The sequence below is a fragment of the Oryzias latipes genome, chromosome 13 (assembly GCF_002234675.1).
Source record: "Oryzias latipes chromosome 13, ASM223467v1".
In the NCBI taxonomy this organism is placed as follows: domain Eukaryota; kingdom Metazoa; phylum Chordata; class Actinopteri; order Beloniformes; family Adrianichthyidae; genus Oryzias; species Oryzias latipes.
The window spans coordinates 31,660,673-31,676,199 of record NC_019871.2 but is presented as its reverse complement, the minus strand read 5'-3'; the positions used below and the strand labels follow the sequence as shown (position 1 = coordinate 31,676,199).

General features: G+C 42.3%; 1 protein-coding gene and 1 non-coding gene across 2 annotated transcripts in view; one reads left to right on the top strand and one right to left on the bottom strand.

Annotated features, from left to right (window-relative positions):
* Positions 1-13,675: 13,675 nt before the first annotated feature.
* Positions 13,676-15,527, bottom strand: part of LOC101158375 — a 49,352-nt gene continuing 47,500 nt past the window's right edge. Inside the window, exon 23 of the mRNA XM_023961243.1 lies at positions 13,676-14,406. Within this exon, the coding sequence (XP_023817011.1) occupies positions 14,275-14,406 (132 nt within the window). The 3' untranslated portion in view covers positions 13,676-14,274. The remainder of the gene's footprint in view (positions 14,407-15,527) is intronic.
* trnav-aac lies at positions 15,253-15,325 on the top strand. Its single transcript has one exon. It is a non-coding gene; the product is annotated as a tRNA-Val (tRNA).

Sequence of the window (15,527 nt, the reverse complement as noted above, 5' to 3'; positions counted from 1 at the left end):
GCAGCAGCAGCGGCAGCCGGAACCCCCCAACGCCACACGGCAGCAGGCAGGGGACAACCGCCCCCCCGGGCGACCAAATCCGCCACTCAGGCCAGGACCAGCAGGACCGCCGCGAGGCCCCCAGAGCCAGAGAGCAGGGAAGTACGGGGGAAAGAGAGCGGCGCCCCAGCCCAACCAGGAGAGCAGCCCCCCCCGCCGCGCCGGAAGAGCCCAACGCAGGGCCCCACCCGAGAAGGGCACCCACAGCCCCAGACGAGCACCCCATCACCACCCAGGAGTTCCGGGCATGCCCCCGCCCCAACCCCAGGTACGAGCCAGGACCCCCCAAGGGAGACCCGCTCCGCGCTCCAGGCAGCCACCCACCTGGCCCATGGTTGGTCCAGGGAGGAGCAAGGCATGGGCCAGCCACCCCCACCCCGTAGGGGTGTACCACGGGGAGAAAGGGGGGCCCACAAGGGGTGTTGTAAACGTGGCCCCACCAGGCTCGGCCACTGTTGGAAGTTTGGCGGGGCCCAGCGCCCAGGGGCAATGACCATGACCCACCCCCATGGGACACGAACACCCCCAGCTCAGGTGTAATGTGAACCCCCCCCCCGAGCAGAGAGAGCACCGCCGGGCCTAGGAGACCGGCACCCAGGGGACATGGCAGCCGCCGCCATGGGACCCGTACCCCCCACCAGGGAAGGGGCAGGGGACAGATGGTCCTAGGTCCCACCTTCCTTGCAAAATGTGTGTGTGCGTGTATGTGTGTTTGTGAGGGTGTGTGTGTGCATGTGTGTGTGTTATATGTTGGAGTGTATATTTTGAGGGGGAAGGGGTGTGTGTACTAAGGGGGGTGCAGTTAAAATTGGCGGGTAGGGCACTGAGGGGACATCTCCTGATTACTCACAGTGATGTCCCCTCACCCTCCCCACCAAGGGGCCCTAAATGTCTACGGTGCGGTTAAAATCGGCGGGTAGGGTGCTAGGAGGACATCCGCTGCTTGCTGGCAGTGATGTCCAAGCACCCCCCCCACCAAGGGCCCTACATGTCTAAGGTGCAAATAAAACCGAAAGAGCAGGGCCCACTTTATACGGCAACCATGGGAGGGGTACCACTGACAAGTAGCTCCCCCCCCAAGGCGCATCGCAGGCTAAACCCCCCACCCCTTCACCCTAATATGAGGATATATGAGGAAGGGGGTAGGTTGGGGACAGCTGGTAGACTGTCCCCCCGGCGGTCAAACAGCCGTCCCCCAGCCCCCCCCCCCCCCCCCCCCCCCCCAGCCCAGGGACCCCATCCCCCGAGGAGCCGACACCCCAGGCCCAGCACCACCCACCCCACACAGAGAGAGAGGAGCCAGAAAGCGCCGCCCCCCCCGGAGCAAGCCCAGGCCCCCCCCCAAGCGCCGACCCTAGAAGAGCTCTGGTCAGGCCTCGACGGGACCGAGGCAGCCAACCGGCCGGGGCAACCGCCGATTGCCTCAGCGGAGACCCCGACCCGTCAACCCCCCAAGGCCCCGTACCAATAGTGGGCTCCCCCTCCCCCCCCCAGAACGGCCCCCCACAGGACAGGGCCGACAAGCCCCCCCACCCCCCACCCCCACCCCAGACCCCGCAGCCGAAGCGGATGACCCCCAGAGCGACCGGGGGCCCCAAGAGGGTATTCCCGTCCCGTCCCAGAGCCAGGGAAGGGCCGATCCCAGCCCCAGGTGTAGATGGTCAGCCTGCCCAGCGCCGCTGCCCCCCCCCCCCCCCCCCCCCCCCCCCGAGCAGGGCCCCCCGCCGACCCCCCCCAGCACAGGCAAAGGGACCACCCCCCCACCGCTCCCGCCAGGCACCGGAGACCCCGACCCCAAACCACGGCAGAAGGGCAAGGAGCAGCGACGACCAGGCCCCCCACCCCCTAAGTCATGGAGTTAGCTATGGGAGACCAGAGAGACTGAATTCTTTCAAAGTTACTTGAACTTTGGGCTGACATTTTTTCCAAGCTGATATGATCAAGCAGCAGATTTCTGTATTGACTTACAGTAATATTTTTATTGTTTTTCCAGTTTATTAAAATTGTTTTTTAGCAATACAAAGAGATATGAAAATGATAGATAATAATCCTCCTTCTACATCGATGGCACTCATGTCAACAAGCACACAAAGTGATGGTAAAGCAGTGATTGAAACCTTAAGCCAGACTGATAGATCGGCACATACCTGCTGCCAGAGAGCCTGGACAGGCGTACAGAACCACAGTGCGTGCATGTAACTGTCGGGTAGATTACTGTCACAGTGCTCGCAAATGTCTGAGTTACTGAGACCCATCTTGAACATCCTCTGTCCAGTGTAGTAAATTCTGTGAAGAGTTTTGAGATGGATTAGCTGAAAATTTGGACTTTTTGTCAGTTTAAAGGTGTTTAGACAAAGTTCTGACCAGAAGCTTTCATCTGTGCTGATGCTCAAATCTGCATCCCATTTTGTTGTCGGAAGTGAAATATTGTTATCTAAATTACATAAAAGTTTGTATATTTTGGAGAGAGTTCTATTCATTGAAAAATTAATCAGAGTGGTAACTACATCTGGTAGCTTTAAATTGTTGTCTTTATATTTAAACTTTTTAGTAATAATTGATTTAAGTTGCTGATATTCCAAGAAGTTATTTATTCCATGTTTGTCTTGAAGTTCCTGGGGAGTTATGAATCTTCTATCAATAATTACGTGCTCTAGTTGTTTTATGCCCCCTGCTTGCCAAGCTGGGAAGTGAATCATTTTTTTGTTTATAAGGATGTCCGGGTTGTTCCAGATGGGTGTCATTTTGCACGGTTGAATTGATGATTTTGATATTTTGAGAAATTCCCACCAGGCTGTTAAAGTGGCGTTTATATTAATAGTTTTGAAACAATCCTGTTTTTTAACTGTTTGGCTAATAAATGGTAGCTCTGAGAGGTTGATCTTTCCACATAACGCCTGTTCCAAGTCTAACCATGAGTTGGTTTCTGTTATCTGTTCATTATTTTAAAACAGCATTGCTGCAGCAAACATGGACGACTCTGTTTTTGTAGTTTGAGGGTTTGTTTGGACCAAACCACAGAGGAGCTCTGGTCGTCCACGTCTACAAGTCCCCCGTTGAAACACTCCTCATTCTTACGCCATTCACTCAGAGCTCACATCGTGCCTTATGTCGGCTCGCAGGAGGCGAGCTGGCGGACCGACAGACTCAGACCAGGCAGCTGTGCAAAGCGGAACACGCCTGCTCAGGCCTCCTGAACCTTATGATATTTTTCTATTTTCAATGAGACAATGATTATAATCAGGTCCTCTGATTTTATTTTTTGCTCCCGGGAAAATGTTGAACCTTTCCTGCGACGTTTCTGACCGTGGTCGGAAAACGCAGCGGAGATCCGGGATTGATTGAGCAATTCTGCAGCCAGGGTTTACTCCAAGAATCAGGCTCTATACTTTGGAGGAAACCTTTTTTTACTATTACTTTTCCGGGGGACTAGGCAACAGACCCTTAACTTGCGCTCATACATACACTCTCGCGCTGCCTGGGCGCTCTGATTTACACGTAATTTAAGACGTAGTGACTGCAGGACCTGAAGCAGAGACTCTGGGATGATCACGGAGCTGACCAAGATGGCGGCTTGAGCAGACGCTACTTTTCAACCTGTTGTGCCTAACTTTGAAAAATACTGCGGAAAGCTACTATTTAAACGCTACTTGCACATTTCTTGCTGTTATAACCAAAAAGGAAACAATTTTACTGTCCAATGCCATCTCGAGAGCGGAAAAGAACCTCTAAGGAGAGCAAAGCCATGGCTAACACTAACAGCAGCGGTGCTGTCAGTGGTGCAGGACACGACTATACTCTGAAGACAAATCCTGAACAAGACATGATCATCCCGGATGAAGAAGATTTTCCAGCCCTGCCTATTTCAGCTGAAGGGACCCCATGTAAAGAACCAGCTTTAAAAAAAGCATTACTGGCAACACCGCAAGGTGAGGGGAGAAGCAGCAGCGCTGGTAACAACGATGTTATTGATGTTCTTTCAAGCCTAATTAACATCCGCTTTGACGCCATGGAGAAATTAATCAATGACAATTCGCTCAAAATCGAGGGCCTACAAAAATTCGTTGACTTTGCCTTTGAAGAAATAAAAGATGTAAAGACAAGAATGGACATAGTTGAAAAGAAAACAAATAGAGATGAAGCTACTGTTCTGCGGCTGCAGGAAAGACTCCTGGAATCTGAACGCTACTCAAGACATGGAATTTAAAATTATATGGAGTACCGGAAACAGTGTCCAGAGAAGATGTGAGAAGAGAAACCATCAACATTTGTCAAATGATTTTCCCGGAGGGAAAACAGAAGCTTCCAGATGTGATCGACACTGTGCACCGTTTGGGAAAGCTGAAAGAAAACGAGAGGAAGCCCAGAGGGATCATTCTCCAGTTTTCATCCAGAACCTACAGAGATGCCGTGTGGAAAGCCGCAAAAAACAATCCCATCCTGAAGGAGCGTCATCTCCGCTTCACGGAGGACCTGTGCCCAGCCGACCGGGACACCAGAGCAGCGCTTTGGCCCTTAATACAAGCAGCAAGAAGAGAAGGGAAAATCGCCTACTATGTGGGGGCCCGAGCCTATATTAACGGTAAAGAAGTGGGTCTTCCAGAGAACTCAGACCCTCAGAAATGACTGCATCCTGAGCAGCTTTTGCTGTTAAAGCCTTAATGAAAAACACACATTTTGTTCTGATCTCACGAGTTCTGCCATTTATTTCTTTAAGCCATGTTGACAGTTAATTACATTGAGATGTTATTATAATAAGTTTTTGTTTGTGTTAAATCCAGGTTGGCAGCTAAAGCAAGTTCTGAATGTGATACATATTTGCTCTTTTTTTGTATATTTTAATTTAATTCTTCAAAGTGGCGTAAAGGTTATTTAAAATACTTTTTCCCCACTCTACGTGCAATTTGGCGCACAGATTGAAAGTAACAACACTCCTATTTACTCAGATTTATTTTTTCTCTCTTTTTTATTTTAAATCTTGTCTTTATCTTTAGGTTCTTTAAATGTCAGGGGATTAAAAAATGCCATAAAACGTAAAGCGCTGTTTCTATTCGCTAAACAATTGAAAACAGACTTTTTTCTTTCAAGAATCACATTCTACCAGTAATGATATAAACTTCTGGAAATCTCAATGGGGTGAAAGTTTATATCCATCACATGGTAGTCAGCATTCAGCTGGAAGTCTCACAGTTAAAAATACATTTGAGGGTGACATTCTTCTGAGCAAATGTGACAGTCAGGGTCATTATGTTTTTCTGATAATATCCACTCAAAATAAGATCTTTATTACTATTAACATATATGGTTACAACTCCAAACTTGAAAACGTTGAGCTCCTTTCTTTGATTGAAAATGATGTAATTTTTGGTCTAAACAAATTTCCTGATGCAATTATTATAATAGGAGGGGATTTTAATATAGCTTTAAATAATCAGCTAGACAAATGGCCCCCACGTGCTCTATCTTCTGATAGTCCCTTACATTCATTCATGCAGAGATATAACTTGAAAGATGTCTGGAGAGAAAAATTCCCATCAGATTAATAATAATAATAATAATGAATTTTATTTATATGGCGCCTTTCTAGACACCCAAGGTCGCCTTACAGATAGAGAACAATAAAATACAGAACACAATAAGATTGTGTTTTTACCTGGAGTAATAATGATGGATCCAAACAATCTCACATAGATTACTGGCTGGTGTCTGATTGTCTAAGTGCAGATGATATTGAAGTAAATATTCTTCCTTCTCCACTAACAGATCATAAAGCAATTTACATTTCTATTAAATTATCCGAAACTAGATCCCAAAATAAGAAAGCATACTGGATGTTAAATAACTCCCTGATTAAGATAGACATAGTACAACAAAAGGTTTCTGAATTCATCTCTTACTTTTATAATCTACTAAAGAAGAAAATTGTTACGGTAAAAACTGGGAACTTTTTAAATTTGAAATCACTAATTTTCTTAGAAAGCTTAGTTCAGAACCAAATAAAACTAAAAAGGCTAAAGAAAGCCAAATTATCAATGACATTATGACAATTTCAAAAAAAAATCCTGCAGAGTTATCAGATGATGATAAAATAAATTTGGCATTATTCCAAAAAGAATTAGACAGTATTTATAAGAACAGAGCTGAAGGAGCCTTTGTAAGATCAAGGCTGAAATGGTTAGAAGAGGGGGAAAATAATTCCTCTTATTTTTTTCAATTGGAGAAATGTTGTGCCAAGACAAATACACTACAGCAATTAAACATTGAAGACCAGATTACCTCTGATCCCAAAATGATTGCAAATTACGTTAGCCTGTTCTACAGTAAACTGTCTGCCTTTGAACCCAGTGAAGATCCTGATCACTTCTTAAACTATAATCTACAACAAATCCAGGCCTCTGAACGGGATCTCTGTGATTCTCCTCTTTCAGAAAATGAAGTACTTTTTTCTATTAACCACCTTAAGAACAACAAATCTCCTGGACCAGATGGCTTAACGGGAGAATTTTATAAACAATTTAGTGATAAAATTACCCCCTTTCTAACACAGGTATTTATTGAGAGCAGAGAAAAAGGCTTCCTTCCTCCAACATTAAATCAAGGTGTTCTTACTCTGATACCCAAACCCAACAAAGATGGACTTCTCATTGACAACTGGCGTCCCATATGTCTATTAAATAATGATTACAAGATTCTTGCATCTGTCTTTGCAAAAAGACTTAAATCTGTTCTAAAGCTGTTCTAAGCAGTTTTAGACCCATTTCTAACCTTCCTTTCATGTCTAAAATTTTAGAAAAGGTTGTTGCCAAACAACTTACAGCTGCTCTCGACAGTCATGGGATACTTGATCATTTTCAGTCAGGTTTTCGCAGAGCTCACTCCACTGAAACAGCCCTTCTCAGAGTCACTAATGACATCCTGATGCAGGGTGATGCAGGAAAATGCTCTGTGTTACTGTTATTGGACCTGACCGCAGCCTTTGACACTGTGGACCATTACACCCTCTTGGACAGGCTGAAAAACTGGGTTGGGGTCTCCGGATCAGCCTTAAACTGGTTTTCATCATATTTGACTGGCAGATCTTTCTCTGTTGTCTTCTCCAAGTTTAAGTCTTCCTCTGCTCCTCTCACTTCTGGTGTGCCCCAAGGCTCAGTTTTGGGACCTTTATTGTTTATTTTATATCTGCTGCCTTTACAGCATATTTTAAGTTCTTTTAATGACATTTCTTATCACTTTTATGCTGACGATATTCAGCTTTATGTGTCTTTTAAACCCCAGGATGTTTTTAAAATACAGACTTTACAAAAGTGTCTGGATTCAGTTAAGAGCTGGATGAATCACAACTTTCTCCAACTCAATGAAGCCAAAACTGAGGTCCTAGTTTGTGCTCCTGACAGTTGTCTCCCCAAGATAATCCATGAGCTCGGCTCACTTGCTTCTTTTATCAAGCCCTCTGTCAGGAACCTAGGTGTAACTTTAGACCCGGTTTTATCCCTGGACTCCCATGTCGGGTCACTCGTTCGCTCTTGTTTTTATCATCTTAAAAACATTGCAAAATTGAGTCCAGTTGTGTCCCGTTCTGAGATGGAGATGCTCATTCACAGTTTTATATCCTCCCGTCTCGACTATTGCAACTCCATCTTCACATGTTTAAGTAAAAAATCTCTAGAACGGCTCCAGATTGTCCAGAACGCTGCTGCTAGGCTTTTAACCAAGTCATCCAAGTTCTCACACATCACCCCGTTGTTAATGCAGCTGCACTGGCTCCCCATTCACTACAGAGTGCATTTTAAAATCCTGGTCTTAACATACAGAGCTCTTAATGACCAAGCACCAGTCTACATAAAAGACCTGGTGCAGCCATACACTCCCAGCAGGTCACTGAGGTCATGTGACCAGGGTCTGCTGGCTGTTAAGAGAACCCGTTTAAAGACTAAAGGAGACAGAGCCTTTGCCACGGTGGCCCCATCCCTCTGGAACTCTCTTCCTCTCAGCCTCAGATCTGTGGACTCAGTGTTTTCTTTTAAAAAGCAGCTAAAAACATATCTTTTTAAAATAGCTTTTTCTTAATTTCTTTTTAACATGTGTTTTTACTGTGTTTTACTGTTGTTTTATCGTGTTGTACTGTGAAGCACTTTGTGATTTTTATCTGGAAAGGTGCTATACAAATAAAGTTATTAAACTCAGTTATTGCAGAGACACATAAGGATTCATGCAAAACAGACACATCTCCAATAACATTCGTCTTGTTCTTGATATTTTAGATTGCTCACACCTGATCTCTGATGACAGTTTTATACTCTTTTTAGACTTTTACAAAGCGTTTGACTCTGTTAATCATCATTTTATCTTCAGCTGTCTTCATAAATTTGGTTTTGGCCCTTTCTTCTGTAATACAGTTAGAACTCTGTATAATAATGCTAATTGTTCTGTCAAACTAAAACATGGCACCTTCCCTAGATTCAATCTTAATAGAAGAATCAGACAGGGGTGTCTTTTTCACCGTATCTTTTTCTTCTAGTTACCCAAACTCTTGCTGATTATATTACTATTCATAAGTTAAAAGGCATCTCAGTTCTTACTAAAGAAATTTTAATTACCGGTAGTCAGCTAGCTGATGACACAGTCAGGTTTCCTGTGCTCTGAACCTTATTCAGTCTTTCTCTGATGTCTCAGGTCTACGTCTCAATCTAAACAAATGTGAACTTCTTTCTGTTAAAGATTTTTCTTTAGAATCCATCTGCAACATTCCTGTAAAAGAAAATGTAACATATTTAGGTGTTATTATTTCCAAAAATAATTTAGGAAGATGCTCATTAAATTTCACTCCCCTCATTGATAAAGCCAAGAAACGTTTGAACCAATGGCTGAGTCTGAGAGGAAGAATTTGACTCTCCAAAGCAGAAGGGATTTCTAGACTAACTTACTCCGCTCTTTCTCTGCACCTGGACAATCAGACTCTTAAATCTATTGATCAAATGCTACTAAACTTCATCTAGAAAAACCGTATTCATTATTTAAAAAAATCTGTATTAATGAACTCCTATGAAAAAGGAGGCCTAAATTTTCTTGATTTTACTACTTTAAATAATACTTTTAAAATAAACTGGATTAAGTCATATTTAAAATATCCACTCTCCATTTGGAATATTTTCTCTCATCAAATGTTTACTAAAGTAGGTGGTCTCCATTTTCTTATGCTTTGTGATTATAATATCAACAAAAATCCTAGTGAAACTTTCTGCTTTTCACAGACAAACTCTTCTTTCATGGGCACTTATCTATAAACACAAGTTTTCCCCTCATAAGTTTTTTATTTGGAATAACAGATATATCCTTTACAAGAACAAATCTTTATTTTACAATAATTGGTTTGACAATAATATCCTACTGGTGGGTCAGCTCTTTAACCACGATGGTCAATTACTTAGAAATGAGGAATTTAACCTTAAATACAACCTTGCTGTTCCTCCTAAAGAGTATGCCATTGTTTTTGATGCTGTCACTAATGAAATCTGTGAACTCATTGGTCTTGTTGTTAGACCTTGGTCACAGGGACACGGTGATTGGCCAATGATTGGCAGCAAAGCACGCTGGGAAACGTGACGTACTGCTATTGTTGTTATGCTACAAGCTAAAGGTAAGTGCTTTAGGCGAAGCATCCAGCCTAATATGATATTTTTCAGATTTTCATCGAGAAAATAACAGATCGACCATTCTTGCTTTTATTTTTACCCCTATTGAATGCTCACAGAGACACGGAAGTAGCGGCAGGAAGCGGCTTTTGCAGCAAGATGACTGAGGGCGTACCAGATCAGGATGTGAATGAACGTGAATACGATGGATGCTTTTGTGCTTTTAGAAATAAATAAATCTGTTTTCTAAACATCCTCCGTGTCTTCAATGCAATGTAATGAGACACACACAGACAGAAATGTGAAGGTATCTGCTGTAAATCTATGACGTAAATTAATAACAGGATATGATCGGCTAGTCAGTTAGCATGTAGCCTAATAGCCTTCGAATGTAAAGCGACTGACTGCTAAAGTTAATGAAAGACAAGTCCTGAATATTATTATTCCTATTCGACCCTAAACTACCATATCAGCTGTCTGACAACAGACCAGCCAGTTGCCCAAATGCCGGCATACATCAAAGAGCTCTGTGGCGGCGCTAGTAGTAGCCTAGCAGGAGCTATCGTATGACAAAGCAGCCTAGTTATCATAAATCTTTTGATATTTTTCTTATATTCATTGAGACAGTAATAAAGTGATCATTTTTGTTTTTCATGTTCCTTTTTTGAACAAATATGGGTCACAGAGACACGGAAGTTACCGCTGAAAGCGGCTTAGTTTTGCCGGCGTACAGAGAGCATAGCCGCGTGAATGACTTATGACGTGAATAATTATTGCGTTCGAACGGATTAATTATTGCGTTCGAACGACATAATTATTGCGTTCGCACCAGTTAATCATTTCGAGGGAACGGAATAGTATTTTGAGGGAACGCAATAGTATCTTGTGGGAACGAATAGTATTTCGTGCGAACGAGATAATAATCTGTGGGAACAAGATATATTTTTATATTTTAATGTCAGGACACGGGCTCCGTAAGTTTAAACAAAAAGGCCATACATATTTATGAAAACTGTCTGTCTGAATATTTTCAATGCATAGCATCGGTAATCTTTTTGTAATACATGTACCATCCCCTGACATTGTTGTTTTTATGACTATTGTTCCTGTCAAACATATCTGTTCTATTTGTGTTGAATAAGAACGTTTAAAAAAAAACTTAAAAAAAAAAGACTCTGGGATGATCTCATGAACTCAAACATGGAAACATTGTTATCATGAGAAACTATTCAAAATAAATAAACCTGATCTTTTAACACTCCATGTACATTGTGCATCCATGCATTTTTACTGAGATAAGCGCAGGCAACCGCTCCATGTGGCTATCAGGCTAAAAACATTAGCTGGTAGCCCCTCCCATACGCGGCATGTTGCGTTCATGGAACACCAGTTCATAGAAATTTTGTGGAACTCCAACAACCACCCAGCCTAACTTAGACCACTACTAGATGTTCATGAGAAGATGAAAATTGCCGAACCGACCAGAAAATCACCAGAATTATGCACACTCGCCCAAAGCCATTTTTATCCGCAAATTTAGAACAAAAACTGCCCAATTTTGTGTAACACTGTGGATGTGTTGAGGTGCATACTCCCCCTAGTGTTGAGGAGTGTGGATTGCGCCGTCAGGTTTGGTGAAGCATCTTCAATCGATGTAGTCAGGGTGCTGCTGCTCATGTCTGAGTTAAGGAGTAGCCAATCACAAAAGTGTCTCCGCCTTGTCTGGTTTGATTGACAGATAGACTCAGTCTCCTGAAAAAGTTCTTCATAAAATAAATACTCCACATGATTAAAATGAATATTTTAAAATGCTGTTTTAAAATAATGAACAGGTTTTTAAAGCACAATTAAATATATTGAATAATATAATGGCTAATTTAAAATTTGTGTGCAGGTTTTTCACCATTTCATGATCTTTTTATATATTTATGAGAGATTTATTGGTATATTGTGTATTTGCATGAGGCCATATTTATTTATTTAATTAAATATTTATTTATTTAATTATGAACAGTATAGGGGCCTGTTTCAGAAAGGAGGTTCAACCAACTCTGAGGTTAAACTTGAACTCTGAGTTGGTCAATCGGGAGATTAACAACTCTGGGTTTTCTGTTTCAGAGAAGCTGATCGGAGTTAGGTCAATCAACTCTGAGTGGACTGATTCGGAGGTAAAAGTGCGCACCGCGACTATAAGAAGCCATTATCAATGGAGCGCAGATATTGCGAGTCACCATGGCAACCGTGGAAAAAAAGAGGTCTGCGTATTTTTCGCCAGCTGAACTTGACGTGCTGCTGCAGAGTTACAGTGAATATGAGCACATATTCCAGAAGAAAAGCAACACCGCTGCATCTGCAAAACAGAGACAGTTAGCGTGGGAAAACATAGCTGCTCAAGTTAATACGCAAGTTTGCATTTAAATCATTGTTATAAAATATTGACTGTAATAACTTTCTAAATAGCGTAAGGTGTGAAATAAAAAATGGCGATATTTAGGTGTACTTTTGAAGTGTTATTCCTGGTGTAATTGCATGAAATGCTGCATAATGTACAGAACCAATCTGGGGGGAAAATGCATTTAATGTTGATAATGTTTAGAGGACTTTTTTGTTAACCTTCCCCTTTTGCAAACGTTGGTCAGTTTAATATTAATACATGCAATTGTGTTTTTAAAAGTGAACTTTTGTCTACCCTTGTATTGATCAAGTGGTATAGGTTTATATGGGATTAAGAAAGTAAGCAGTGCTAGAAAATTGTGTTTCCAAAAAGTAATTGTTACATTAATCTAATTCAATGTCCCTGATTTCATTTTCATGTAGATGCAATCCTGCAGGAATTAAAAGAACATGGCAGCAGCTAAAAATGAAGTATAAAAACATAATTCAATCAGGTCAAATTTGAGCATGTCATGGATGTAGGGTTTGTTGACAATATTTGACATATGAAACATCTACATAGCAATACATATCTAATGTTGTTTTCATTGTATATATGTAATTGACTGCAACGAAAAACGGTAACGCTCAAACAAAAACGTATGGGGAAATGACAAAAAATCGAGTCTAGGTCTCAAAATCCTCGTACGACGTAAATGTAATTCTCTACGAATTAATGCAGCCTCCTCGTCTATTGGGTCCTCCAAAAAAGGACAAGCCATTCTTGTCACTTAGACCGTCTCTGTGTGACGGAAATTTGGGCAATGAAGGTTAAAGCGACAAATACCGCTTCGTCTTTAAAAAGGGGAGGGGACCGGCAGAAACCTTGAGTTTGGAGAATAAAACCTGCTCCCGACCAGGTTAGGTTCACAGCATAAGTAACCATGGACACCGACTCCGAGTATAAGTTACCTCTCTTTCAGAAATGGGTTTGACTTACTCTGCTTCCTCTGGTTTAACAAACGTCCCATTCTGAAACAGAAAACCCAGGTTTTCCCTGATTTCAGGGTTAACGCACTCAGAGTTTACACTTAACCTCCTTTCTGAAACAGGCCCTAGGACTCCATAGGAACTAAACTTGTACCAAACAATAGAAAATGTTGAAACCGTGTTTTGGTTGTTTTTCATGGGAAAGGTGAGAACAGGGTTCTGTCGGCCTCTAGTGGTTAGCTGTAGAAACTACATTTAGAAAATAAATTAAATATGACTGTGGTCTTGACTAAAGTAGTCAAGCATGTTTGCAGTAGTGCTATTTTTATCTGCATTTGGGAGAAAAAAACTTAACTTTAACCTTTAATCTATAACCTTTTTTTTACTGACTTCAAAAAAAGTTTTGGATACAATTAATGGACATTTTTTTAATCCAATCACAACAAAGTGGAATGGGATTCAAACTGTTCTCCAACGTCTTCCTCCTGGACTCCCATGTTTGGGATCCCGAGGTTCTGCCAGATGGGTGACGTACTATATAAACAGTAAACCCCAGAGAGAATAGCGAGGGCTGGGATTAACGACCACGAGGAGAATTGGTGCAACAGGTCATAGACTCAGGCAAAGAATTGAATCAAAACCATAATTACACAAATACTTTATTAGGTTTGTGGTCAGATTACATTTAACAGCTGAAATTTGAGTTTCATTGAAATTCCTTTGATCTTTACTATAATGGGACACATTTCTCTGCAGTCGGAGTCTCTGAGAACATTTAATGTGTTTCTGTAATCAGATTACATTTTGTTTCCTAGAAAAGTCTGTTGGTCCCTCCACCTCTGAGGAAGAACCTTGGATCTGTTACTGTTATCAAATTACATGATTTAGAGTTACTTTGCATCTTGAGGATCTTTTAATCCACTGCTAGAATCCTATTACCTTTTTAGTCATTTAGAATACCTCTGCCATCTCAGCCTACGTGAGGAGAAACCAAATATCCAATATTGTAACCAGATTACATTCTGAGAGTATTAGAGTTACCCTTCGGTTTGAGTCTCTGGGATGTGAAGCTTTTGATGTATCAATGTAATCAAATTTCAGTCTGACTGCAGAATACCTGAGTCTGTCAAAGTTGCTCTTCAACATGCAACTTGATGGGTAAAGTTGAAAACCTTTGGAATAAAACCCGGGTTTGGGTCTACTGCGACTTCCACCTGGCTGAGAATGATGGGGGGGGGGGTCACTGTGGGGTCCCGGTCATGGATGCTGTGGCAGAGTCGGTGGTGACCCCCATCAGGCTGGAGGACGGGCTGTAGGGCGAGATCAGACAGAAGACACAGCCGGCTTCCTGGAAGGCCTGACGCATCTCCATCTGCAGGAGAAGAAGAGGAGCTGGTCAGACACCGGGACGCACCTCTGCAGGGCGGGGATCTACTTCTACCAGATGGGGGGGGGCGCGAATCGGAAGGTAGGAACAAAAGCCAACTAGCCAGTTTTGTGGGGACCTCCTTTTATCAGTGTTTCTATGTTTTGGTTTTGATTATGTCTGTAATTTCTCCCTTAGGTGTGAATGTGAGTGCGATCGGTCGTCTGTGACGGCGGCGTCTCCAACCCTGTTCCTCATGAACTACGGCCCTGCTTGTTTTGGAGCTAACCCTGCTTCAGTACTGCCGGATTAGCTGCATTGAGTGAGCCAAGTTTCTGATTGATTGTACAGACCTGATCCAGGTGAGCAGTGATTACTGAAACAAGGTTGGCTGAAAAGCAAGCAGTGGCTGGGATAGGCTCCAGCATCCCTGTGACCCCAAAAAGGATTAAATTGGGTTTGCAAAAGGCTTGGGTGGAAGGTTGGTTTGAGGTATTGTCACTACATTTCCAATGAGCACTAAACCATGAAATTAGAGGAAATTCTATCCAGTAATTGGCTATGTCCTGACTTTAGCTCACTTGGGTAAAGTAGGGGTTTGCCTGGATGAAATTTTAACAAGTTATTATGTTGAGATGATTGAACTGTGGAAAACTAAGAAAACAAACTTTACGACTGTGTAGAAAATAACACCAAAAAGAGAACTGAAAGTTTCTGAAATGTGTCAGATTAAGAGGGACGAAAGACCCAAGTTTTAAAAGGGGCTCCAAAAAAACTTGGAACATGTTAAACAAATACGGAGTTGGGGAAAATTAATTGCATTGAGGTGAAACTAAAGTATACTAAATGTAGGTTTCTGTAGTGTAGTGGTTATCACATTCGCCTAACACGCGAAAGGTCCCCAGCTCAAAACTGGGCAGAAACATTACTCTTTAGTGCAAAACAATAAAAGACCTTGTAGTGACATGACAATTTACATAATGCTACCAGATTCCTTTGCTCAAAACGTGACTACTAAAAATCCTGTGACGACAAGCGGTCAGCTAACAATGACGCAAAACAAATGTACGTGAATAGTATTGTCCATCTATTCTAAGATGATAATACTCGTGATTATGCAACTAAAT